The 26,077-nt window shown below is 39.8% G+C and overlaps 1 protein-coding gene across 4 annotated transcripts in view; it reads right to left on the bottom strand.

Moving 5' to 3' along the window:
- ALCAM (activated leukocyte cell adhesion molecule) overlaps positions 1-26,077 on the bottom strand; it is a 115,303-nt gene that overhangs the window by 13,929 nt on the left and 75,297 nt on the right. For all 4 annotated transcript variants that reach the window (XM_054518609.1, XM_054518610.1, XM_054518611.1 and 1 more), the window contains exons 2-9: positions 21,515-21,615; positions 18,570-18,789; positions 14,506-14,570; positions 14,044-14,131; positions 13,037-13,219; positions 8,126-8,253; positions 6,361-6,490; positions 686-798 (exon numbers count right to left, since the gene is read on the bottom strand). In XM_054518609.1, the coding sequence (XP_054374584.1) occupies positions 686-798; positions 6,361-6,490; positions 8,126-8,253; positions 13,037-13,219; positions 14,044-14,131; positions 14,506-14,570; positions 18,570-18,789; positions 21,515-21,615 (1,028 nt within the window). The remainder of the gene's footprint in view (positions 1-685; positions 799-6,360; positions 6,491-8,125; positions 8,254-13,036; positions 13,220-14,043; positions 14,132-14,505; positions 14,571-18,569; positions 18,790-21,514; positions 21,616-26,077) is intronic.

Genomic DNA, 26,077 nt, shown 5'->3' on the forward strand with positions numbered 1-26,077 from the left:
TGGAAACTGATGGAGAGTTATAGAAGCCATCTCCTTTCTTCTTGAACAATTTTGCTTTTAAATCAAGAGCACAGATGGGATCAGTTATTAGCTCTGAGCTCTTCTAGTAGGTTGGCCAAGACCATGAGTGATAAAACATTTGAGACACAAGTAACCCTCCTCTAGACCAGGCTTATGAGATCAATATATGCTCATAAACAACCATTAAGCTTCATTACTATAAGTTTCAAGCACTACAGGTTTTGTATAAAGCCACCTCTTCAATAGCTACATTTTTCACCATCTAGCCTTTCAAGCCTTGCCCTTTTGTTATGTTTATCAGAACCAAGATCAAGCAAACCTCTGAAAAATACACCAAAATTACGCTAAATGGGCTTTTCTTCTTAGAATAACCTTATTCTCAAAGGGCCTTGTATAGACCATTTCACAGAAGTTGTATTTGTGTTACAATATGCCTTAATTCTCTCCATTTGGAAGCTGAGCTGATAATTACAGTAACTGATTTTCAGTCATCAATGTGAGTAGATCTCATTTTAACCACATGCGTAAGACCCATTTTAACAATATTCTTTAAAAAGCCCAATGAACAACTTCCTTCCTTCCTTCCTTCCAAAACACTGAAGTAGCAGCAGTAACATAAAGAGGTGAACACCCAGATGGAGTGTGAAATAGATGAATTACTGACCTTTATCCAAAACACAGTTGCATTTCTACTAGAAGAAATTGTGCATGACACAGGCAGGGCCTCTCCAATCTGTTTTGTGACTTCTCCGCTAGGAGTAAGCTGCAAATCCAGATCTGGGATAGAAAGAACATTTGTAAAAAGTTAATCTCAGAAAGCCTGGCCCATTTCACAGGCTTATCAAGAAAATAAAATGTGACTAATTGCACTCATTAAATTCAAGATTTCGTTTCTTCAATAAAATTCAAGTCAATTTTACAAGGAAGGGAGATGAGAGAATTTTTCTAAAAACAGGCCTTGCAGAACATTCATATTTTTGCTGTAATTATAGGCTAAAAGGAAAAGCAAAACCTCACTAATCACTAGACAAATGGATACTTTTTTCCACCTTGTTCTGCTGAAAGAATGACAGAGTAGGCACAAGAAGCTGAAGAAGTACTTCACATAACAGTATGTGCATCTCAGAAGGGGATGCACAGAATGCTGTGAGGGTAGCTTACTATGGGCCAGGTAGAAATGCATCTTCAGGGGAGGACTAGTGCAGGTGGGGACAGGTTATCCTACATAATAATTGTGGAGAGAATAGCAAGGGTCAAGGGGTGCCTTTCTTTGGTGTGATAAAACTAGAGGATTTTCACCCTCAGAATATGAAGGGGATGAAGAAGGTCAAAGAGGGTGTATGAGACATGATACTGATTGAAGGGGTGAGAAGTCTAAATTACAGGGTTGGGGAACTGCACATGAAGCCCTTTATTTGTTCTTATTTGTGACTTAAAATGCCACTTTTGTGTACCTCGAAAAAGAGTCCAAGCTCTGCCTGACATATTTAAGCTCAAGGGAAATTGCAGTCAGGGACAGCTGTGTTTGACACAAGGCAGGGTGAAAGCCAGTAACAGAAACATCAGGAGACATTGCTCTGGATTTTTCTTGTGTAAGGATTTGGTGGGCTGGTCATTTTTAAAAGAAAATTAATCCTACAGTGAAAGAAAAGCAGAGTTTGCCAATCTTTATTTTGCTTCCCCTCTGACAGTGCCTTGCTTGTAAGCCAAGCTGCCTGATTGAATGACTATCACGGATGTGCGCACACACACAAACACATGCAGTCAAAAGCACACATGACTTCATCTCAAATATAGTACTTGCTGGAAAGGGGCTGCAAAGCCTCCTTTTGGCTTTTAAGCAGAGCTTAAAAAAAGCTTGAGACAAAAATAACAGTGGAGGAAAGTGAGTTTTCCTTAACAAAACAGTGAACTTCACTACTGGCTTCATTCAGTGGTTGCCCTGGGAACACCATCGTAATTAAAGGTGGAACTTGAGAGAACAACTAGGGCTCAGCCTGTACTACGGGTCTGCAGCATTATTATCTGTGTTACAAGCCCAATGTCTTTTCTGAGAGGTCACAAGACCTGTACTTTCATCTGTGAATGAGTCAAAAATCTTGATGAGATAAAATGGCATCTTGTTTCTGTATTCCTATGGGGATTTCCTATCCTCCCTCCTGAAACCAGTAAATGGAATCCAACTATTCTCCTGTGGCTTCCAGAAGAAAAAAAAAAAAAGAAATAAAATAACAAGACTCCTCCAGTGAGCAGTACATAGATTTCGATAGTGTATGGGATGTGTTTCTTCTAAAACACATTCCATCAGGGCAGAGGGTGGTTGAAGAAAAAGCTATTATTTTTTTTCCCCTCAAGAATTTCATTCTACATGTACTTAAACCTTTTGATACGTACTTAAACCTTTTGTTCTTTGAAGTAAGATAGCACCTCAAACCTAAGAGATCACCAAAGGCCATTCAGAAGGCATTCCTCTTATATTTCCCATAGGAAGCAAAAATTCATGGAAGTTTTTGCCTTCATCTCAGACAAGACTGTCACTGAGCCCAGAGCAATCCTTCAGCCCAGTCTTCCTCCAGGGTAGACTGACTGTGCCCTGCTGGCCCCTTTGTGTGGTGCAACTGGGACTACAATCCCTCCCACACTGGTCTTGGTTGCTATAGCAGTTCAGGAAAATGTAGAGGGCATGAGATGAGCTACATATTTCAGAGCAGTATTTATATGACTTACAAGGCAAGACAGAATTAAGCAACTGTTTAACATAGGATCCCCTCTAGAAGCTCTACGTGAACAACTTGATTTAGCTTAATTTTCTGCCAGTTTATCTGTAAGGTCCACAAAGTAATGTGATGTAGTTATCTTAACCTCTCTACTTAATAAATAATCTCACTTTGGTACATAAGTATGAGGAGAAAACATTTTCTTGCATATAGAAGACTATCAAAACCAAATTGTTGTCTCCATTGCAAGAAAAACTTTTCCGAGAGAATTTTCTGTACATTTCATGTTTGGCTTTGAAATGCTCTTCAGAAACAAGCTCCTCATCAGGCACCATTTTCAGTATATGCTAGCTCTTAATGTGGTCTCATTTGAAGTCTTGCATTGATTTCAGTGCTGTCTTTGCATACCAAGTAGGGCAGGGAAGAGACAAACAGTGCATTCTGCACGTATCACCACATCATGCGAGAGAGGTATGGAATTAAAGCGGGCAAGACTGGAGCACACGTTTCCGTTTGGAAGTTGTGGCACATCTAGGACACACTCCCAGCATTTAAAGGAGGCCTCTGATGGAATACTGTGCTGCATTTGGAATACTGTGCCTGCATATGCAGGCACTTGTTTGTTGTCTAAACTCCATAAATAAACCAGCAGACAACTGGAAACTTCTCCTAGTATCTTGAGAATAGATTTTTCCATGCAACATTCAAAAGGTGACTTCCCCTGTATTTTCAATGGCTTTACTGAAAGACAAGACAAGACAAGGCTATAAAAATATCTATAAAGAAATACAAATGCTATACTCCTAAGACCTTAAATTTACTGGATGGCTTGCAGAACACATTTTAGCAGAAAGGAAAGCATCACAAAGAGGAAGTTCCACAGACCTACTTACTCCACACTAGGTTTTATGTGCAGAAACAATTACAGAATCATGGAATGCTTGGGCTGGAAGAGACCTAAAAGATCCTCGGCTTCCAACCCCTCTGCCATGGCCAGGAATACCAACACTAGACCAAGCTAGACCAAATCCCCACAGCAAAAGATAATGAAAGGGCACTGTGGGTTGAAAGTTGCCTCTTTATAGCTGAGGGAAGAAATACCTGTCCTCTTCTGCTGGGTGCTTTCTTTGCCTTACCCAGGGTGTGCTTCTACACCTCTGTAAGTGGCTGTAAACAGCTTTTGCCCTGGTCCCCTGCCTGCCAGTTTTGCTCATCTGACCCTGGGCAAACTCACTGAATAAAGAGAGCTGGCAGAGAATTTACAACCTCTGTGAAAAACCGCAAATCCACAACATCAATCCTGCTCTGTTGCTGCCTCTGTAGAGGGACAAATCATGCCAGCCATGAGCACTCAGTTCTGCTGGACTTTAAATTGGGACCTGGCTGCACAGATCCTGCTCTGAAGGCCAAGAGCTCAGGTTGTACAGTCTGTCCTTTATGTTCCATGGATAAGGCAGGGAATCTTTCATCCCCCCTCGATTTCCTTCATAAATAATTTCCCTAAGCATTACGGGTAACTCTGATGCTTCAATGTCAATTTTCAGCATTCTGTAAGTCTCATAATTTACAGTCAACTTGGAAAAATGGAACTTGGTATTATCTACAAGAAATATTTAAGGATTATGGTATAATAATGTTTTTTTTGATACCAGCAAGAAACTTTCCCTACATAGACACCAAAATAAATCAATGCCATTATAATGCTTAATAAAATTGGTTTGGGAAAAGACACTACAGTTGAAATTTAACAAATTACTAGAAATAGTTTCTTTAATTTAAATTAATTTTAAATTAATTTAAATATTAAAATTAATTAATTAATTATCTTAAAAGGATTTTAATTAATATCATTCTATTGCCTGCTTTTTGTTGTGCTTGTGGTTGGGTTTTTTAAGAAGAAATTAAAAAAATCTAAAATGCTGAGATTGGATGTGAAGAAATGAAAAGCCCTGACTCCTAACCAAGTTTTTTTTAGTGTGCCACCACAGAGAGGAATATTCATCCATATAAAAGGTGAGCAATAGAATAAAAGAGGGAGAAAAGGTAGGATTGATAAGCATTAGAAAGTAGTATGTGAAGGACAAACTGCAGAAATGCTTCAGACCAGCATCAGAAAAGACAATGAAGTACCTTAAGGATGGTGCATGGTCTGGACATTCAGGAATTACAGAACTACTCCAGGCCACTGCACCTCATTTAGAAAAAAAGGCTTTATTGCAGATAGAGGTATTTTGGAAAAAAAATGAACTCTAAGTCAAGTGAAGTAGTAGGGTACTGGAGTGCAGCTCTGAGTTCTGAGTAGCTGTATTAGCTGCCAGCACTGGGAAGATTCATGTCTAGAAATTACATGTTTCTCTGGCATAGCAAAGCTCTTTGAATATGCAGACAAAATGGAAGACACAGGAAAATAGGCTTGTTAAAAATAACTTTGAGCTGAGAAAGCCATTTTTTAGAGTAATTATTTATGAAAGTAAAAGTAGACATGCAATAGACTTGGAGAAAAATCAAAGGGTTGGTTATATCAGAGCAAAGGAACCTTTGCTATCCAGCAGTGAAGAGGCAGCAGCACAGAGACCTTTTCAGGTTTTACATGCCCAACTCTTGGCATACAGAAGAGGTGGGCAGGGTAACAATGGATGATCTTATTAAAGGCAAAATATTCATTAAATATAATAGCGTAATTAATCATGTGTAGTGTAATTAATCAATAATCACCAATATATTATGCATGTATTGTACCTCTTCCATAAAAAAAAAAATTCAAAACCAAGTATAGAAACATGAAGTTTGTTTTAATGTAAAATATAACTACAGTGGAAGCCTTTAAACTTCATTATCCTTCAGATCCGTCTGAACCTGTCAACCACTGTTGATACTGTGAAGACTACAGACAGTCAATGTTTTTAGGGGAAAACTTCTACCCCTGGTGTGAGTTCTATTGAACAGCCTGTGATAGTATAGCAGAATTTGAAAGAGTTCTTGCTCTTCACTTCTGCATAAAGAGGTCAAAAGCAGCTACTGCTTCAATGGTTCAATCAGTTCAATGGCTGCTTTCGAAGTGTTGCTGATAGTGTGACTAAACAGTATCCAGCTAAAGAAAATTTACTGAGCTCTGTAGCTCTCATGATGCTGGAAAAAGTAAAAAAACCCCAACCTTTCCTATGTGAACTTCCTAAGTTACTTTTCTAGGCTCCTTACACATTAACCTCATTAAGGGAATGGGAACTTAACTATGAAGAATGACCTTCAGTGATATTCCTGTGGATTAGTTTCCATGTTTGTCTACATCCTAAGGCATAGCTGGAAGAAAGTAATTTGCCCTATATATGTTCACATGAGCAAAAGATAAAATAACAAAATTCTCACCATATGTGATGGTGTAATAGAACCAAACACTATCCAAAGTTATGGGAAGTGAAACGATACAGCCAATGAATTGAGAAAGTCAAGATTTTCAAACAGAAATATATTATAATAAATAGAAATGACTGGACACACTTTCAAACCAACACTTCACCTGTAGGTAACTGCACTAAGCTGCATACACAAAGCAGAGAAACCATCCCAGGAGGTCCAAGATCAGTTTGAATCCTACCTAGGAGTGCAAAATGCAATTACTTACAGTGCACAGTGATGGTGGTCGAGTCCATCATGCTTTTGTCAGTCAGAGAGCACTTGTATTCTCCTGTTGCATTTCGTCTCACATCTGTCATTACGTAAGTATCTGAGCTTCTTATACCTTCTGTTTCTCCCTGTAGGTGGAAAACAATACATTTACTGTACATGGGCCTGCTAAACCCACTAATTTTTGTTGAGGATTTTTTTTTTATTATAAGGATGGTGAAATACTCCTATTAAATATCCAAAGCACATATAGACATGGCATCATTGAAATGTAATTACCTATTAGTTAAAGTAACATTTACTTCCTGCATGATAACATTATTTTAAAAAACAGCTACAGTCAAGAGGTTACTCTTTTAATTGAATGACTAACTCATTTTAAGAGGATGTTACAATACAAAATTTAAAAGTTTAGCCAAAAAAAAACCAGTCTACTAACAAGTATTGCAGAAATCAAAACAACAAAACAAATTGCATTTCTAAGTCTGGTTCTGATATATTCAGCTTAGGATAAATCACGAACTGAATTGTACTGCATTGCATGTTTTTGAACAGCACAAGCACACTGGTGTTTTGAATTAGCCAGCAAATGCTGCTTTATGGCTGTTCAGTTCCCCAATTTCCCCCTGATTACTGACTTAGATCAGCTTTGAAACAAGCATAGAATGATACCCTAATTCCTACCTCTGAACCCAGAAAGAGATTTATAATACCTGTGAGCCTTTCAAAGAGATCACCCACTGCAACTCTTCTTGAGAGGAAAGACCAGTATCAGGCAGCAGGGAGCCCACAGATAAGACAAACTCGGGTGTTTAGCTCACTCACTGTGATAGCAGAGCAAGGAGAGATACCAGACACTTTTTCACTGGCATTTAGTGACTTTCTAGGATGACTCACTGAATCTAAATGGCTGTTCTGAGATAAGGACTTCAGCTCCTAGCTCCCTTGCTCTCTCCAACAATTCAAACATGCCAGGAGTCCAGAGTAGTGATGATTATGTTCAGAGGGTGACATGCTGGGTTTGAAATATCTGAAAGGACACCACTTCTTTTGGCTACTTGCAAGAGCAGCTCTGCTCAGAGCTGCAGCAAGAACAAATAAGGCATATAAAATAGGAGTGGGAAGCAGGACATGGGAACAAGGACCAGGAGTCTTAGAATATAAAGCCACATCTGTCTGTGGATTTCACCAGTACTAAGAAGATTAATGGTAACAAAGCCTTTATTTTTCTCAGTCTGTGTCTTAAGCATTTTACAGATTTGTTCTTCTGTGCTGTCATACACATTATTTTTTGTGTTGTTAAGCCACCAAACAATTAACTGAAGAAAACAAATTGCACAAAGATTAATCTGTGAAAGTCCAAAAAATAGCCGAATTAATTTGCTGTACTTTCACTGCTGGATCTGTGTTATGACACCAGATGAGATGGTTTTCTTTAAGATGCCAAACTGCTGTAATCAAAACTGTTTAATAAAATACCTGATAATGGGAAATAAAACCTTGTAATTTTTAGTAGGTCTAAACTCCTGCAAAATTTGGGTGGTCTGGGGGGAAGGAGAGTTTTTTCAAAAATATTTTGGCAACTGAGGTGAGGTGTTCTCAGAGTGTGATATAATGGTCAATATCTATCTTCTGCATTTGTCGCATGGAATTCCTTTCTTCATTTGTTACAAAACCACGGTAGACACTGACATGTAGCAATGTCTGCAGGAAGGAATGATACAGAATATTTCACTGGGCAGCGACAGCAAGGCAGGACTTACTGGAATGTAAAACAGGAACTCCTGTGGAGGAGGATTGCCATTTCCTGAGCATTTCAGAGTGATGTTATCGCCCTCTTTAATGGTACTACTTTGTGGCAGCACTTGAATAGTCACCTTCTCTGTTGGGTCTGTGAAAATAATGTACATATTTAATAGCTTCAGCGTAATCATACAGCAACACTATGCATACGATATTCACTGCCCAAGAAAATGCAATTTTATCATCCTGCAGCTGAAAATATTTGCATGTGTAGATCTTTTTATAAAAGAACCTGAAGTTAATCACACTTTCAATATTCTTGCCAATTAAGTGCAAAGAACTCATATGACATAAAATTCATTTTTATTCTCCAAAATACCTGTAACTGAAACAGCAATGATTACAACTATGTCATGTGCTTTAAAGCAAAAGAAATCCTGATTAGTATGAACCATTTCATGGTATGATTTCATTATGAGGGATTAACTTGTCCTCTGCAAAATTCCCTATTTGGAGGACCGCAGCAATCAGAAAAACAACTGAAGCTCTCAACACCATGTATTAGTACTAGATAATAGCCTTCTGGCATTAAAAAGAAATAAATATGAACTAAGCAACTATGTTCAGCCTATTCTATATGCTGATCACTACAGGCTTTCAGAAAGATAAATCTGGTGAACATAATAGGACCCTTAGCATAGTCAACAGAACACTAAATGTAACACACTTCTGTCATGTTCACTGAAGTTGAACTATAACTTACATTTTACTTTCCTACTTTTTTTAAAGCAGAGTATTCTTTAGCAGATGCTATTATTTCTAAGCAGAGGCCTAAACATAATTTTTAGAAAACAAAGTAAAATGAACGAAATTAAAATAATATGGGCAGATAACTCTCACTATTTTAATGTCAAAGGATAAATAAAATTCCATCAAAGATGCCAGTCATGCATTAAGATACAGCACAGCGCATCTTATTAGACACTAAAAAAGTCTCCCCAGCAGAGAAAGCCCTGGCTGACAGGTGATTTTGTGTGTTTAATGAAGCGTGTGCTGCACAGCCCTCCCACCCTCCAGGCACTCCTCACGTCTGTCTCCTGCAGTGGCGTTTCTCAGCACCAGGAGCTGCCTTCCACCGCAGCCCTGAGAGCCCTAACACAGCCCAGCTCCTCACCCTCCCCAGGGCTGGATTCCAACCTGCCACAGCCTCCCTCCTTCAGAGCCTGCCTCCCTTCCCGTGGAAGCACCAACATGACCAAACAAGCTTCTACCTCAGCACCTTCAGAGCTGAAGCACAACTTTGCCTGCTTGGAAAAGGGAAGTGCAGCGTCCCTGCTGGTGTGGAATGAGATGCAATGAGATAGCTGGCCAGGAATGCCATGCATGCCCCTCTTGGTAACTGCTGGGCCAAAAAACTCAGTGTCAGGGGCTGCTGCAACATGTCTTTCCTTCAGTCAAGTTTATGTTAAGGTAAAGTTATCATGAAGAATGTCTAGATATATCCTGGAATTGCTTAGGCTTTGTCTTGGGATTGAAATGGGAGGAATTAATAAAGAGAAAGACTTGAACTTAGAACATTTTTTCCCCACAGAGATAAACAGAACTGGATTAATAATGGACACAGTTAAACAAAAATTACATTCTTGCAAACCACCAGGCTTTTCTCTAGAAATATCCTATCCTTCTATCTACAGTAATCAACCAAGAGCAAATTTTAATTTAATTTGCTAAACTAGAAAAAACCCCCAAGCATACAGAAGCAAAGCCCACTTTAACTGTTGTCTGAGATGAAGAGGCCATTCTTCTGAGGGCAGCCTGAGAACAGGAAGATGGTGCCCAGTGCCATGCAGAGTGGTGCTTGGTATGAATAATGTACTCCCCTGCTTTCACTAAGAAACAGGAACAGCCTGGTGAAGGCACCTCTTGCCTCTCAGTGGCACACATGCCTGACTTGGCCCATCTTACTTGGTGCTTTTGCAAATCTGAGATTCTGCTTTCTACAACAGCAAAATTCCAGGAGCCAGCACCGAAAGGCAGCCATTTAGTAAATGAATGCTGCTATCCCAGAGCTGCCCCAGCCACTGTGCCATTTCAAAGAAAACACCAATGCTGGAAGCAGCCTGAGTGTGAAGTGTCCTTGACTCTAATCTGTTATGTAAAGCAGTTTATCCATAACAAAATAGACACCTAACAGCAGGGCATGACTGGGAAGCCTGCCTGACAAACATTATCTTTTTACACTGATTAATGCTGAGCAGAATGCTACATAACTGGAGTCTAGATGATTAAATAGCTGAGATAATATCTAAGTGTCCAGCTCCAAGACTCCTCTCCCAGTACTCCTTGCTTTCAGTAGCTTCTTTGCTTGCAGCTGCAAAAGCAAGCATGTAACTGCTGCTAGCTGAGCTAAATTATCCTAATCCAAGTAACATCCAACACAGCAAGAGCTAATTCACTCTTTTTCTCATACTAGGTTACAGTGGCTGGCTTCTTCCAGGATGTGAACTAGCTATTAGACACTTGAGTACTAAAGACTGCATAAACTCAATGCAAAAGATAAAGTAAAAAACCAAAACAAGCAACAAAACATTTCTTAGATCCTGACTGAATAGAGATATCTTAAAAAAAAAATCTTCTGAAGGCATAACTTTAATCACACTCTCCCCATTTCTTTAGGAGAAATGGATAAATTTCAAGGAATGAGCAGCAGGTCTTTATGATTTGGTTCTATTGCTTTAGGGATGCAAAATATCAGTTTTGACAGTCAACCTAAAATAAAAAAGGCTGAACGAATTCCATTTCTTAGGCGTCAAGTCTGCCATTTTTTAAATCTGCATTATATTTGACTCATTAAAAAAAAATCACAATTATTGAGAAACTACTTAGGAACACTGAGCTAAACTAAAAAAGCAAAATGAAATCAGATGGGTCATTATCAACTAACAGCAGTCATGAAATGCATCTGTTGAAGCTTGGACATCTATTAATAAAGAATTTCATAAATTAATTTGGAGATGCATTTATGCAGAGTAAGGAAGTGAAGTTACAGCAGGTGAGAATACTCAGAAAGAAAACTGTAACTCCACACTCCAAAGCCAAAGTTCATACCTGAGGCCTCTCCAGTACTGAAGAATGTGCCTGTCTCCCAGTATTTGATAATTAGCAACACACTGCTGGAATTAATTAAATTGTGTGTTACTAGACCAGGACTAGAATAGCTAGTTTATCAAACATTAAATCTTTATACAGAGGGTACACTACACGTGGCCAGTGACCATCCCAGAGCCACACAGTCTTTTTTTTCCCTTCATATTGGCTAGTTCTTACTTGCAAGTGCATGTAGTACACACACCACAGAAATCTGGAACAGCCTTACCCTCAACAGGTGAAGTGGCCCCAGTGCATGAAAGAAGCAGAGGGGAAATGAGGACAGCACAGCATCTCTTGGCAAGTAATAGCAACAAATGCTTTCTGGTCCTTACATTTCTTTCCTGGGAACATCTGCCATGCACAGCAAGTTATTCATGGTGATGGGGCTCCACAAATAACAGAAAACACCATAGTGAAATTTCGTACCCAGCTTTAAAAAGCACAACAACAAAAAAAACCCAACCAAACAAACAAAAAAAACAACAAAAAAAAAAAAAAAAAAAAGAGAAATGTCTCTAGCTTTAAATTGATAGGATAGGTGTTGGCAGGCTTGAAATGCCTATGGTATTCCCATGGGTAACAGCTGTCCCAGAGGTTTCCCAGAGGTTTCCTTCTTTGGTTGTGCTGCCTGTTGACTTCAGATGAAACCAAAGACCAGCTGCTCCAAGGTTTGGTTTTATTTGATCAAGGTCAAAACAGATCCTCTACCCTGCAGCTCAACAAACTTTACCTGTAGAGGAAAAGCAGCTATTGCCTAGGCAGAACACACATGGCACCTCCAGCCCACGGCCTTTGTTTTCAAGGCAGTGGCAGACCCACACTACTTGGAGAAATTGAGTGCCTTATTGTCTTTGTTTGCAGCTGGATTACACAGTTGTCATACAGCACATTGCTAGGACATAGATGCTTGACTGTACACTTAGACCCTATCATTCCCAAAACAGGGACTCATCTTTTATAAGATGAGGTACTACAAGTGTGCAGAGAGGTAATACTCAACTGGACATATTGTCTGTCTCCTGTTCCTCTACATCCAGCTGTGACCTGCTGCCTTCTACAGTCCTTCAGAAGTGTCATTTTACACGACTTTGAAAGGTCTCTTCCCCTGGTCTCTAAGTGCTGCCACCTCCTCTGATCTTTCCTTGCCAACAGCCTGTTTTGTTTATTCAAAGGAACATTATCATTTCCACATCCGTCGGTAACACAGTAAGGAAGCCACTTTAGAATTCAGTCCAGTTAGAAGCAATTATTTGCACATATTTTTTACTTAAAAGTCTACCAATATTCAAATTATACATTTTAAATGTAAAACACAGCATCTTACAGCTGTAGAGAAGCATTTTGTGAAAGGCAGACAGCCAGCATTAACTGCTTGGTGCTGACTCTGAAAAGATGAAAAATATTTGAGTTTACTAAAAACTGTATTGTGTATTTACTGCATATTTCAGGGGACACAGAACCACTTTTATCAACCACTATAACTTCTTTTAAAATTCTCAAAAGCCTATTTCACTGTAGCTTTTTATGGCTATCACTTTTCTCTTGTCAATGAAATCTTGATATTCATTATTCCATTGCTAGGAAAAATGAAATCTCAGGTAAATCTGAAGATAATAAAAATTACCTTGGCAATGTACTCAGACCTTCTTGATGCAAATCAGTTTTGAAGAAATCATTTCAATAGCCAAGCACTCTCTAATTTTGTAAACTGTTTCTGATTTTGCTTTCCCCTGCCCTGGAGGTAGACTTTGTACAGCAAAAGATGCTTTTTGATAACTTACAGTGAACATCGAAGACAACTGGTTCAGACTGTATTGTTTTCTGGCCAGATGGTCCATAGTAAGTCACAATGCAAGAGAACTTGGCATTTACATCTTCCTTTGTTGGCATGTACTGAAGAGACGATGTCATGGTGAAGAGTCCGGTTGTTCTGTCCACCATCTTTTGCAGATTTATGACCACAACTGAAAAGGAAATAATGTTTCAGAGTCACACACACAGGATTTGAAACCTTTTTCCTGTACGTTGTTGCCTGTTCTGCATTTGAGATCAGGCTGCAAACAAACATGTTACCCAAGAGATTGTACACTTTTCTTCTAGTACTGCCACTGAAGTATACCAGGAACATTTTACCAACAACATACTCCTAACCTACCTAATATTTAAAATCAAATCTAAACAAAAAAATAGTTGCAAACTGGTGGGTTTTTTAATAAAGATCAGCCTAATTTGTAAGACAGAAAGAAAGCCTCAAAAATGATGGCAAAAAATTTAGGATCAAATTTATTTTTTAATTATTCTCAAATTTATAAGGAAGAAAAAATATTGTAGCCCTATTGGTCTATCAAAGTTGAAAAGAAGGGAAAAAAATAGTTATCCTTACATATCCTGGAAAATAATTAGTTGTATAAGATGATGGTGTGTGTAGTCCAATACACAATATTGTACATGTATGAAAATGAGACAGTTAATACCTTATAAGAAGTTGGAAATCATATACAGGTTTTTATTAGTTACATAGGCTCAGAAATAGCTTTGGGATATCATTAATAAGGGCAATTCTCCTCCCTATGATGTGTATTTAAAACTGGAACTAAAAGAGAAAGATTATGTGGTGTAGCTTGGGTACTCTGAAAGGCCTGAACATCTCCCTCCAGCTGTATCTTTCCATAGGAGCAGTTTTTCTCAAAGGAAGAATACATTAGAATAAGGCAGAGCAACCCTTATAAACACTTCATGCATACACCCCTGTGTGGATCCAGGGACATTGGCCATTCCCAGAACATACCACCATCCACGGGCTGCAGAACTCTCCCGTTTTTGTACCACGTCACGTTGCCCTCGGGATAGCTGTCCCTTGAAACGCACTCCCCGAGCTGCAAAGCAGACAGGAATTAGCCACTTGCTTTCTCCACTGGGCTTTGACATAATTCTGGTTTTACTTACACCATTTTGTGTCAAAAGTTCTAGAAAGTTCAAATTCTTATCCTTAACTGCTTTTCTTAAATACGGCACATCGAATCAGTGAGGTATGATTTGGAAGAGGGTGGTGGGTCTAAGGTCAGGGTGGCCCTTGTTTGCAGATCAGGCAGGAATAAACAGAGTAGTGGCAAGGAACTGCTCTGTGCTCAGCTACAGACTCACAGACAGGTGTTCATTCACCCCTCGGAGCCATCACCTCTGTCTGGGCTGTAAAGGGACTTCAGGCAGCTGTTGGGAGCATAACTGTGAGGGAGAATGCTGCTCTTACCATTTGTAGCTTCTCTGTTTCTAAGAGGTTTGCTTGATGTAAGATTTCTGGTTGAGAGGGTTGTTCTAAAACATAAATAGGATAAAAGTACTGGTTGAAGGGAGCACAAACAGCTGTTTGAAAATCAAAAAAATACTAAAAATATGTGGACTTTCGAAATGAAACAGAATAATCTAGCCTGATACAGTCTTACCTACATTTCCCCATTAAAAGAAGAAAGCGTGAAGTATTTTTATTTCAATATTAGCAAGAAAAACAACCAAAAATAAAAAAAAACAAGAGCAAACTCTCACTTTAAATGTTTCACACCTTCCATAATGAATTCCATGTACTCTGACAATACATCTTTTAGCCAGACAGACTAGTTCACCACCCAGGAGGAGAGAACCTGATCTGATCTATTGATTTATAGGATACACATGCTGGAGAAGGAGCCAGTAGCACAAGAAAAAAGCAGCTTTCCTGCAGATATTACTGTAGCTGAGCTGTCAACATTATAAAGGAACAAATTCAACCTAATCATTCTTCTAATGTTTATTTTTCCTAACTGGGATTATTACATTTAAGAAATTCAGATGATAGAGAAAAGTGTAATTATTTTAACTGATTCTGTGTTAGTTATGACTCTCTTAAAAAAAATAAACTCTTTTCCAGTGCCAGTTAGTCTTCTTACTTACTTTTATTATGGTAGATGGATCTCTTAGCTTGCCAAAGTGGAGGATCTATCAGTGTTTCCATCACAAAAGACTACTTTCTAGGGACTATATAACTTGTCTCTTAAAACAGTTTGGCCTGAAGCCTGGAATGCAAATTTTTATCTCCAAAAGAGACAGTTTTCCCCACAATTTTAAAAGAAGAGGGGAAGAGTGAAGGGAAAAAATAAATCAATGTCTATACAGTCAAGGAAAGGCTCTACACCCTATCTGTACTGCTTAAACAAGCATACTTTTCCAAACTGAAACATTCTTAACCATGCCAGTTTACAGAACCCTTTCCCCAAATCAAGCTTCCTACGAAATACTGCATGTCTGTTGGTAATTCCAGCCCTAAGTGAACTTCACCACTGTCTTGCCAAAGTCTCTACACACACTGCTGAAGCTGCTGATGTGCAGATGCCCAGCTCCTGTTGTCACAGAGGTAGCAAGCCTGTGTGGTTTTTTCCCAATAATCCATTTTACTTGTGTGCGTGTTTACGTGCAAATGCACAAATAATTTCACTTGAATGACCACCCCAGGATGGAACAAAATCAGATCAAAAGGGAAATGAAAGTGAATAAAAGAAGCTATTCATCTGACATCTTTCAAAAAACTTTGCTTGTGGCAAAAAACAAAACCAAACAAAAGGCACAGTCAAAGCTATACACTAAGACCATCATATTTTCTTCAAAGGACTAATAAAGATTTTTATTTTTAGGAGATATACACATGTTTATTTCTCTTTTGTTAGCTTTAAAGGAAAAAGGTGGATCTTTTCCATATATGAACCTATCAAGGAAAAATTATTTTCACATCAATTTAAGAAAACATGGTTTTACAAAACCATTAACAGGCCTTCTGGGTCAGATTTTTGAGTCCCATAAACAGGGGTAGTTGCCTGCCTGTCCCAGTCACCAGCTGATCAAGCCACGACACCTTCCCCCACCTCAGCCTTGCTTCCTTTTGTCTCTCATCTCCCCCAGGCCAGGTTGGAGAAGACCCCAGTTTTGGTGTGTTGGACACCCCTGCCCCGCAGTGATCCTGGGAGGGGAAGGGAGGCCTCCCTGCTCTGCAGCTGCTGAGTGGGGCTCTCCCCATTCTGGGTGCCCTGTGACTGAGCAGGTGTTCCAGTTGAGAGGCTGCCACCTGCTCTCTGTGAGCAGCCTCCGAGAGGAAACGCTGCTGCCAGATCCCCGCAGCCGCTGCACGTGCACCAAGGTAATTCACTGTAAAACACTCGCTTGGCATTTACCAGCTCAGCGTCTGAAGCGAGGGAAAAAATTTAAACTTGGCAGCAAACCTCACTTTGGTGGGTTTGCAACTTCAGCATGCTGCTTATCTCTCAGCTTAAGAGCTTGCCAGAGTACTTTGCAACTCTGTATAGCCTTATAATAGAGGGGAAAAAGAGTTCACTGCCTACAAAAGCCAAGCGCCAGTGCAGCAGGACAGCAGCTCCCGTCTGCTGGGCTGCCCTGCTTTGGAAACTGGCTGTTTAATCCCACAAAAAAGTTGCTGACAGGATCCATCTGGAAAGCTGGTAGTGCTCGTTTGAGTAGTCAGTGAGAGAGACTAGCAGGTGGTACCTGCACAGTGAGCCATTTCAGCTCCTCAGTCCTGAGACAATCAGGTAGCACAGCTGAGGACAGAACAAGCTCCAGCAAAACCCAGAATCAGTCATGATTTCTGGGATGCAGCCGAGTTTCAGGTGCATGAGATTCTGGTTTATGAGGGTCACACTGCAGCAGCCTAGCTCTGTACCTGTGGCTCCATGAGTTAGAAACTCCCCTCATTAAATAAATGAAGCTTGCCAGCTACTCTTAATTCTTCTGCAATTAAAGCAAGCAAGTGAGCAACTAAAAATGAGAACTTAAAAACCAGACTCAAGAAAATTAAATGCAAAGAAATGTTAAGAGAACCGTAAATAAAGTTGTGAATGCAAAGCAAAGAAACACAAAGGTAATTTTTCTTGAAGCGCTAAGTTGGCCATATCACATGCGTGGCATCCTCCCTTCTTATCTTCCTTAGTAAATAGAAGCTTCCTCTATTAGAATTAATGCACAGAATAAACCAGACAAGCTGTGCTCCATGGCTGAGTTAGCATTGTGTTAATGCTTAGTAGAGTACACAGTAATTCAAGCAGTTAGTGTTTCATTTTACCATATACCACTGCCTCATCTACATATTTACTACCGTGCAATAAGTAAACATGATAATTCTTTATCATTTCCTCTGAAGCACTGTGTTTACTATGCGTGCTCTGAGCACACTCCTCCCTGTTGTCATTAATTCAATTGTTCTTGCAGTCAAATTGAAAGTGAAACAAGGGAATTACTATTGGTTCCTAATCTTGCTTTAAACTCATTGACTGACAGCATAGATATCATCAAGGACTCCCTGGCACCTTCTACGTGAGAAAAGCAAAAGGCTGCCCTTCCAAACATGAATTTGTGTTCTTCAAGCACAGTGTGATCTCTTTAAAACTGCCCATACTCACAGCCAGCATGTTCCCACAACAGACTTACTCTGACTGTATAAATCTGTGCCTGAAGGGCAACAAAGGCCAAAAGCCATATAAAAAACATGAAGCTAAGGAAGATAAGACACTGCAGTCACAGCCCTGTGTCTCTCAAAAGCCACAACAGATACCCCCCAGGCTGACTTGGGGTTTGATGGATTACACTCCTGCTCTGAATCAGCACCAGGAAGGGACCAGGCTTGTGTGAGCTCTGAGCTGGGCTGTGCCTCACAGGGCTGGAGTTTGCACTGCAGACCAGCCTTGCCATCAAGCTGTGGTGAGAGCAAACACCAATGGACCTTGCTGTGCTCTAGGAGAGAACAGCAGACTGGTACTTCCCTCCTACCATCCAGCAGGGGACAAAACAAGCATTTGGGGCTGGTGGATCACTTTCCAGCCTCTTGCTCTCTCCCTCACAGTGTGTGCTGTTGCACAGTAACTGCTCAGAGCCGCTTCAAACCTCCCCCCTGAAATAATCCTACAGACCGCACACAGTTAATGTTTCCCTCCTGCAGAAAAATTTGCTCTGAGAACAAATGGAAAATAATCAATGCTAATTTTACATTTTTCATTTCCAAGGCCAAATGACATCACATAAGTGAGTCATTATCAAAGCCTAAAATTCTCTTTGAGCCAGCACTTATCATGAATAAACTGCAAGTGCAGGCAGTCCTGTTACATAAATGCCACCAGTAGATTACATTTTTGAAAGCTGCAGAAATTTGCTAGTCTTAGTAATTTACTGAGCCAAACTTACTTTCTTGGCTTTAATCCTGCCTTAAACAAAAGTTTCTGTAATTTATGATTCAGATGCTGATGAATGTTAATGGTAGTAACAACTAGATTTACTTACTGAAAACTTTGACTATCGTCGGCTCTTCGGAAACATCATCTTCTGTAACTAGCATACATACAAATCTCTTTTCATCACTGATTCTTGCATTCTTGATGGATAATGTATAGTTTTCTGAGAGACTCAACCTGTCCTTGTAGTCTGGTACATCATCATACTGTACATTTTTTTTTGTTGATGATCTGAAGGCAATAAATACTGGAGATCCATTTGGCATTTCCTATAATAAAAGGATAAACACCTCTATTTTGCATAAACACTCATTTAAAAGTTCCTGAAATTTTGCAATTGGTACAAACATATAATTAAAAAAAATCTGCAAACTATCAGATGGCTTTTTTTTTCCTGATTAATTTCTGCTATACACAGAAGAAATTCAGTGTAATAAGATCTAGTTTAAGATTGCCACAGTACACATTGAGAATATCATCAGTAGAAATTATTTCAATCCTTTGGCTCAATCTCAGCATAGCAAAGGGCTTTTTCTGATAAAAGCTGGTGGTTTTGGAAGCACTTGCCAAAAACTTTTCTGTATGAAAAAGTATTTGAAATAGAAGCATGTGCGAGCTAGTCTCAACAGCTCCAATTTCCTTTTTTTTCATTATTGTTTCACATATTCCCACTGTTTATTTGGGATACTTCATTTCAAATGCAAGATTTAGTCAGGCATAACTGTCTATTTTATTTTAAATTAGTTCTTAGCTTTTTTTTTCCCTTTGTCTTTAAAGGACCCAAGAGCTTGTAGATAGGAATACACATACAATCAAGTATTGCTAATTGCAAAGTATTGTTTTCTAGACATCCTTCTTATGCAGCTGCCATCCCAAGAAGGAATACAAATTTGATAGCCTTGCACAAATCCTTCATATTAAAAAAATATAATTATTATGAGGGACAAAGTTAGAGGTGCAGTTCTGCAGGATTTGATTCCTTCCTCCTTACACAAACACATGAACAGAGCAGGGACAGACAGTGTCTGCCTTTATTTAAAGAGAGGTGAAACACTGATTCTATCTTTATGTTCAGTATTGTGCCGGGTGCTGGAGAAGGTTTTAATTCTCTTTTATCCCTTATACCTTGCAGCACTGATGTTAGTAGTGCTCCCAGCACAACATCTCAGCTGGACTGCACAGTCCACAAAGCCCACAAAAAATGATGATGCTGTGACAAGATGAGTGGTGTCAGAGCTGGGCAGGGAGCAGGAGGCATCAGCTGCTTGTGAAGTTTAAATTCCCTTACAGTCTTTCTCCCTCTCCTACTTTTAACTCTTGGATTTGTCTAATGTTTGTCACACATAAAACACTGTCTTGACTCAATACTCCTGACAAGAACTTGGCTGTCAAGTGCAAATGAGCTCCTAACTTCTGCAGCCCACCCAGTTGCAAGCACACACAGGGAGACATTGAAGTGAGCAGCAGCTGCCATGGTGCAACTCTCCCAGTGCCTCCAGGTTCCCACCAAGAACACAAATTGCTCCTCACAACGCAGCAGAGGAGAAAACAGAGTTCATCCTTCTTCCAGTGAAATAATCACCTGATGAAAAACCTAATTCAACCCTCTCTGTTGCCATGCTGTGATCTGCCCTGGGGAAAAAGGTACCACTTTCTCTTGGTTGTGTGGGCTGTCAACAATTTCATACAACAGCAACTTAGATAGGCTTCTTTGTATGTTAGGTTTCGTGTCCCTTTCCATTCAGAAGAAGCTGCAACATCTCCACTGGCTGCTTGGTACTTGTCCAACACAGACAATCCAAATGCAATGGAAAGAGATAATGCATTTCGTTTTTTTCAGAATATCCTTGCATCTTCAGAGAGATAGACTTGCGTCTTCCCCGGAAAAGTCAGCAGACTGAAAAAGATACTGAAAAATGTAGGCACTCCATCTTCTGAATGCTCATGTGAAACAGTTTTACTGTCCCTTTTTGAGGAAACACTCTCCCCAAACTTTTGACTTCATTTCCTGAAAAGTGTTTGCAGGAAAAGAATTATTGAGTGGATGTGGGCTACAAAAGCTGCAAACCTGAAGATAAAAAGAAGGAGCTAGGGGAGAATAGGACACCCTCCAACACTGGCAGATCATTCTCCTATAAAAAATAGGCTGGTGGATGCCATTTGCAAAAAGAGAGAGAACTATATAATTTTAAATCCACTAGAAATTATCTATTATTGCAGGTGCATTTGATTTGAAAAGAGCAAATTTAGATGAACTTCACAGAGGCAGGAATACCATTTGTCTCAGTACAGTTTGAAAAGCAAAAGGGGTTTGATATCCCAGCATTTTTATCCAGATATGCTTCCAGGTTTCCTTTACTTTGATATGCTGATCCTCCTTGTGACCTGGGATAGTGATCCTATACAGGAGAAATTCATCCTGTGGTGCTCCTGCAGGCTGACCAGCCCACACCTAGAGAGCACACATCTTTTTGCCCCTGTTCCCTGCCAGAAATGGCAAAGTGAAACCACCAGCAGCGCTCCCAAGGTCAGCTCTGCTCTCTTCTCTGCTGTGCATTGAGCACAACAAAGCCTGAAACAGATCCCTGTGACTGTCAGATCAACCACAGACGGGGACAGTGCTTTTTCCCAGGGATGGAGCACGCTCTGCTCCAGGCAGCCGACTTCAAAAGTGTTCAAATGTACAGCGATGGCTCTGTCAAGTGAGCAAGACACCACGGCGTAACATGCCAGATCTCTAACACAGGTTGGCAGAGAACTCCTGAATAATTATTTCTCTTGAACAATGAGATTAATTCCTCAAACCTCTAATCTACACTTGGCAGAAATTATACCGCTTGGAATCTTGCAGTCTTACAAACACAGGAATAAATGGCTTCATTTGTGAGGCAGAAATCCTAACGTTTGGAATCTTAAAATCTCTCTAACACACATACAAAAAATACACGTCATCTTATAACAGCTCTAATAAATATAAAGATAAGATATACTTACATATTTCCATTTTCCAAACATAAGACCATCTGGTACTTCTAGAGGACAAGGCATAGTAATAGTGTCTCCATATATTGCATTTACTGTGTACAATCCCAGAGCTAGAGGAGAAACAGAAGAGAGGAAACAATTTTAAGTGTTTTCTTGAATTCCCATTGATAGCTAATATTTGGTTCATCCCTGTTGTAACAGCAGCTCCTTTGCAAATGGTTATTTTCCAGCATGTAGGATTTATCCTCCAACCTATAACAAAACAGAATTCCTATCGCTAAATTTGTTAAGTGAGTTTTATGACCTTTTTGGACCCATGCTTCCTGCCAGAGTCAATGGGAGCCAAGTGGATTTCCAAACAGGACTGCACATGCTCAATCAGATGAATATCCACACTACAATCAGGATTGTCTCAAACATAAAATGTACAAAGGGAAAATCCCTAAACCTTTATTTCCTTCATCTGAAAAAATATCCTGGAGAGGTTGCATTGCAACACAATATTGTGAGGAAGCCAGCAAAGAAATTATACTCTGAGTGCTACATAACATTTAAAACATAGGAAATGATGACAGAAATGGGAATGATGATATTAAAATATGTTCACTAAAACCTGGAGGGGGGGGTGGAAAAACCAAGCAAAAAAACCACCAAGAAAAACTAGTCTGCACATTTAGATTTTGCAAAAATGAAGTGAAATGCTTCAATGAATTATTTAAGAATAGCTCTTTTGGAAACCTCAGCACAATGTTATTGTGCTAATGCATATAAATTTACAGAAAAAAACTCACCCACTTATTTTCATTGTCTGAAACATGTGAATTGAACAAAAACAACAGACCCTAAAGTGATGAAGTGATGAAATGTAAGGAAGCTTAAAGGGGAAGATGTTACAACTTGGTGCATTTGCTACAATGCAACTTTGCTCCTCCTTTTCTTAGCTGCCTCTTGTTTGCTGTTCCTTGTACTGGAGACAGGTTTTGCTTCTAGTGCTTGCCCAGAGAGTGTGCTGGCTGTCTGCTCTCAGCTACACATCTGCAACTTCTGTCTCATTCTTTGCCCAGAGATTCAGGATCTCCCCCTTTGCTGTCTCTTCATTGGCAACTATAGCTTAAGGGCTTGCTGCCAAAGGAACTGTATTTAAGAGAGTGAAGTAAGATGCTGGTGATGTAGTCAGGTGTTTCTGAGGAAAATCATCCATTCTTCTAGAAACATTAATTTTTGGGAGATTCAGCCCTTCCTTTCTATAGCTAGGAAAAGAAACATGTACCTCCAAAGACCTGAGCCACAGACCCCTTTGCTTTTCCTAAGTCCCATGGCTGCTGCCTGGAGGACCTTACAATTCTATAGAGTGCATAGATGCACTCAATAGGGAGGTTTTTCCAAGGGATTGTTTTTTGTTTTACAGAAAATCATGCCTTTTCAAAGAGGCAAACACTGAATTCTTTGCCTGCAATTTAAACTAGAAAGACCCCAGAGCATTTTTCTTGTGTGAGGACTTCAGAGCTCACTGTTAACATCAGCTTGTATTTATCACGTGTATCAGAGTGACAAATGAGGCTGTGGGGCTTTCGCTGTATGATACTGAACAAAGAAACAGTATTGCAAAATCTTTCCTTAGAGAAGCTACAGTCTGGATGGCACCACATCATCAAGGCAGAAAAGCAGCCTGGAGCTTAATGGACTAAAGGAACACAGGAGATAACAGGCACCATTACTCGCACTTCGCTTAAACTTTCTTTCCTTCACTCGCCTCCCCTTCAACTAAAGCACTGGTAATCTTTCTGATTCTTGCTTAATTAGTCACAAACATGCTCTAGATGCATTATTCACACTGTAAGGACTGGATACTCTAATTTTCTATCTGTTTTATGGAGACCAGCTGCTTTCCAAATGACAATAGCAGTCATTCCACTAGGTGGTGCTGAGTAAGAGCAATCTTTAAAAAAAAATGCAAAAAGATCAGATAACTTCAATTTCATGGAAACAGAAGCAGTATTTTACAATATCAAGCTACATATGGAAGTAAAATTCAAAGCTGGAATAAATTGTTCCCTTGGTCCTTCTTGCACTCATCTTCATTCTGATCACCAGGAGGGGGGCAATCCTAATTTTCATTTTTTTGCTAGAGCTAGGAAAAGCTGTCCTTTTTGTCCTTTTTTGATTGTCTCCCATGGGAGCAAAATTACAACAGACTTGCAAATATATATTCAATTAGTAAACTGGTTAGTACCTGTTCATATTCCAGCTAAGTGTCATTTAGTAACTTGAAATCTGTAATAGCATTTGGCATCACATGGATAACGAACAACTGCTCCTCTGATATGAGATACTCCTTGGTATTAGGAGAAATACTCACTGTCATTAGAGGAAAACAAAATGACCCCCTAGGATCTGAAATGCTGCTCTCTTCTAGACACCCATTTAGCCGCTGCAGAATTGCTAAGGTAGCAAGTATACACTACCGAAGTCTCAACAAACAGCCTCATGAGGGTGAATGCAAACGTTTCTGGAGAAACTCTACAGCATTCAGAGTAGGTAACTGGTGATTGGCCTGAGAAAGGGAAAGACTGACTTCTGATTTTAGAACTCTTTCAGCTGAAAGGCATTTCTTAAAATGGACAAATTCAGGACTTGACATAAATTCTGCCTATACTAAAATCACACATTTTTCTATGAATTTGTTAACACCGAACCAGAAAGACAGAGGTTTTGCTTTGAATACAAACAGTCCTTGCAAGAATGAAAAAAGTCCTCCTGCAAAATATTCTTGTCCCACTTCTGTAGAAACAGATCTAGCACATCGAAGGAGTGGAAATTAATTGAATATCTGCAAATTTTTGCCACAGTAACTGCAGTAATCTCCACAAAATGACCCTACCAACCTACACATTTAAGAAAAAAACCCAAACACTTCAACAGAATTGGAAATGCCTCTCTCTGTTGCTATTAGACATATTTGTAAAATGGTGGGATGAAGAAGAGAAAAAAGTGATTGCTTAATGATATAACACTGCTTACCACCAACCATCATATTGTCAGGCCTCTTTACATAATTTCCAGCTCACTCTAAGAAAAAGAAAATGAAAGCAGGATCTACAAATACGTAACAAATTGCTCCATGCCCTAACACGGTGCAGGGTCAATGTCAGGGCCCTCATTTCTCATTAACTCTGCAGGAGGGCGCAAAGGCGGCCGCGGGGAATTGCACTACGTCACCAGACACCATGGCCTGCCTCGCTCTATTTCTGGTGCACCTTTCTGTGGCTAATTAAGAGCTCAGCCAGCCTCCCTACGTGATTTTCAGATGTTGTCTTCTAAAACTGAGCTAGTGCTGTGAATAACACCACTAATTCAGAGGCAGGATCTTGTCTCACGTACACCCAGAGCAGCTCTACCTGCTAGGTCTGAACTACACCTATATAACTTTCCTTCCATTTCTTTACATACAAAAGAGGCTTGAGAAGGCTGAGATTTACTTCATTTCCCTCTCTTTGATCCAGTGCTGAAGGAACTCTGAGCCAGATGAGACCTTTCCACACAGGTTAGAACATGGAAGAAAGCAGCAGCTTCATGAGGTATGATGGCTCAGAGAAAGATCCCAGCAGGACACTGGTAAATTGAGATGCTTTTAACTGGAGTACTTTCCATGTCTCTGTGGCAGTGCTAACTGCATTCTTCTTTGTCCTGCTCTCTGCCTGTTTTTCATAATGCAAGAACCAAACAGTACCCACATCTTCAAGGGACAAAACAAAAATCTTGAACAGAAGCTTAAATGCAGAGAAGGTGCTGTTGTTATTTTAGATCCTCACCAAAAGTATGAGGCAGGTCATACTTTAGAGCAATTATTACTTCTAAATCAAGAGGATCATATAGGAGGAATGCATAGAAGGCGAGTTAAAAGAAAAAAGAGATTAGGAAGGTGATGTTTCCCCAAGGGAAATAACAAAAGCAGCCATGTTTTCCACCTCTACCTTCCATTCGCAATATTAAAACAACTTCTTGCCACAAACACATCTTGTAAGTGCTTAGGAGTAGTATTTTTGGGACAAATGTAAGACAGAACAAGTGCTGCTCAAACACCCTCTAGATGCAAGCCCCACGTGAGACCATGAGCCTGTATCTGAAAGCTGACTAGCACAGGCACTGCTCAGGACTCTGCACTGCCATGCACTGCAGGGGAAGTCTGGGGAGCTGAACCTCCCTCAGTACCTTGGCATTCACTGATTTACATGATGTTTTACATTACAAAAATGTCCTGTATTTTCCTTTGCACTTTATTTTTTACTGCTGATGCTTCTGCCCTGGCAGATTCAGCAGGTGCTGCTTTTTATTACACTTTCTGGACCCAAGGAGCAAAGTCTCATTACTAGAGAACAGCAGGACATGTTGGCTGCTCTGGTTCTTTGCAGCAATCAGCAGCATAAAGCTGGGGAGGTCAATTAGCAGCCTCTGCAATGGCAGTGTCCAAACTCAAGAGCTGTTATGTCTATTTAGCACCTACCTCAGAAACTGTAGTTAACTATTTTGGAAACTCTACATTAGGATTAACACTCCAAATCTTTTCTCCAG

This window comes from Molothrus ater, chromosome 2, assembly GCF_012460135.2.
Source record: "Molothrus ater isolate BHLD 08-10-18 breed brown headed cowbird chromosome 2, BPBGC_Mater_1.1, whole genome shotgun sequence".
Lineage (NCBI taxonomy): Eukaryota > Metazoa > Chordata > Aves > Passeriformes > Icteridae > Molothrus > Molothrus ater.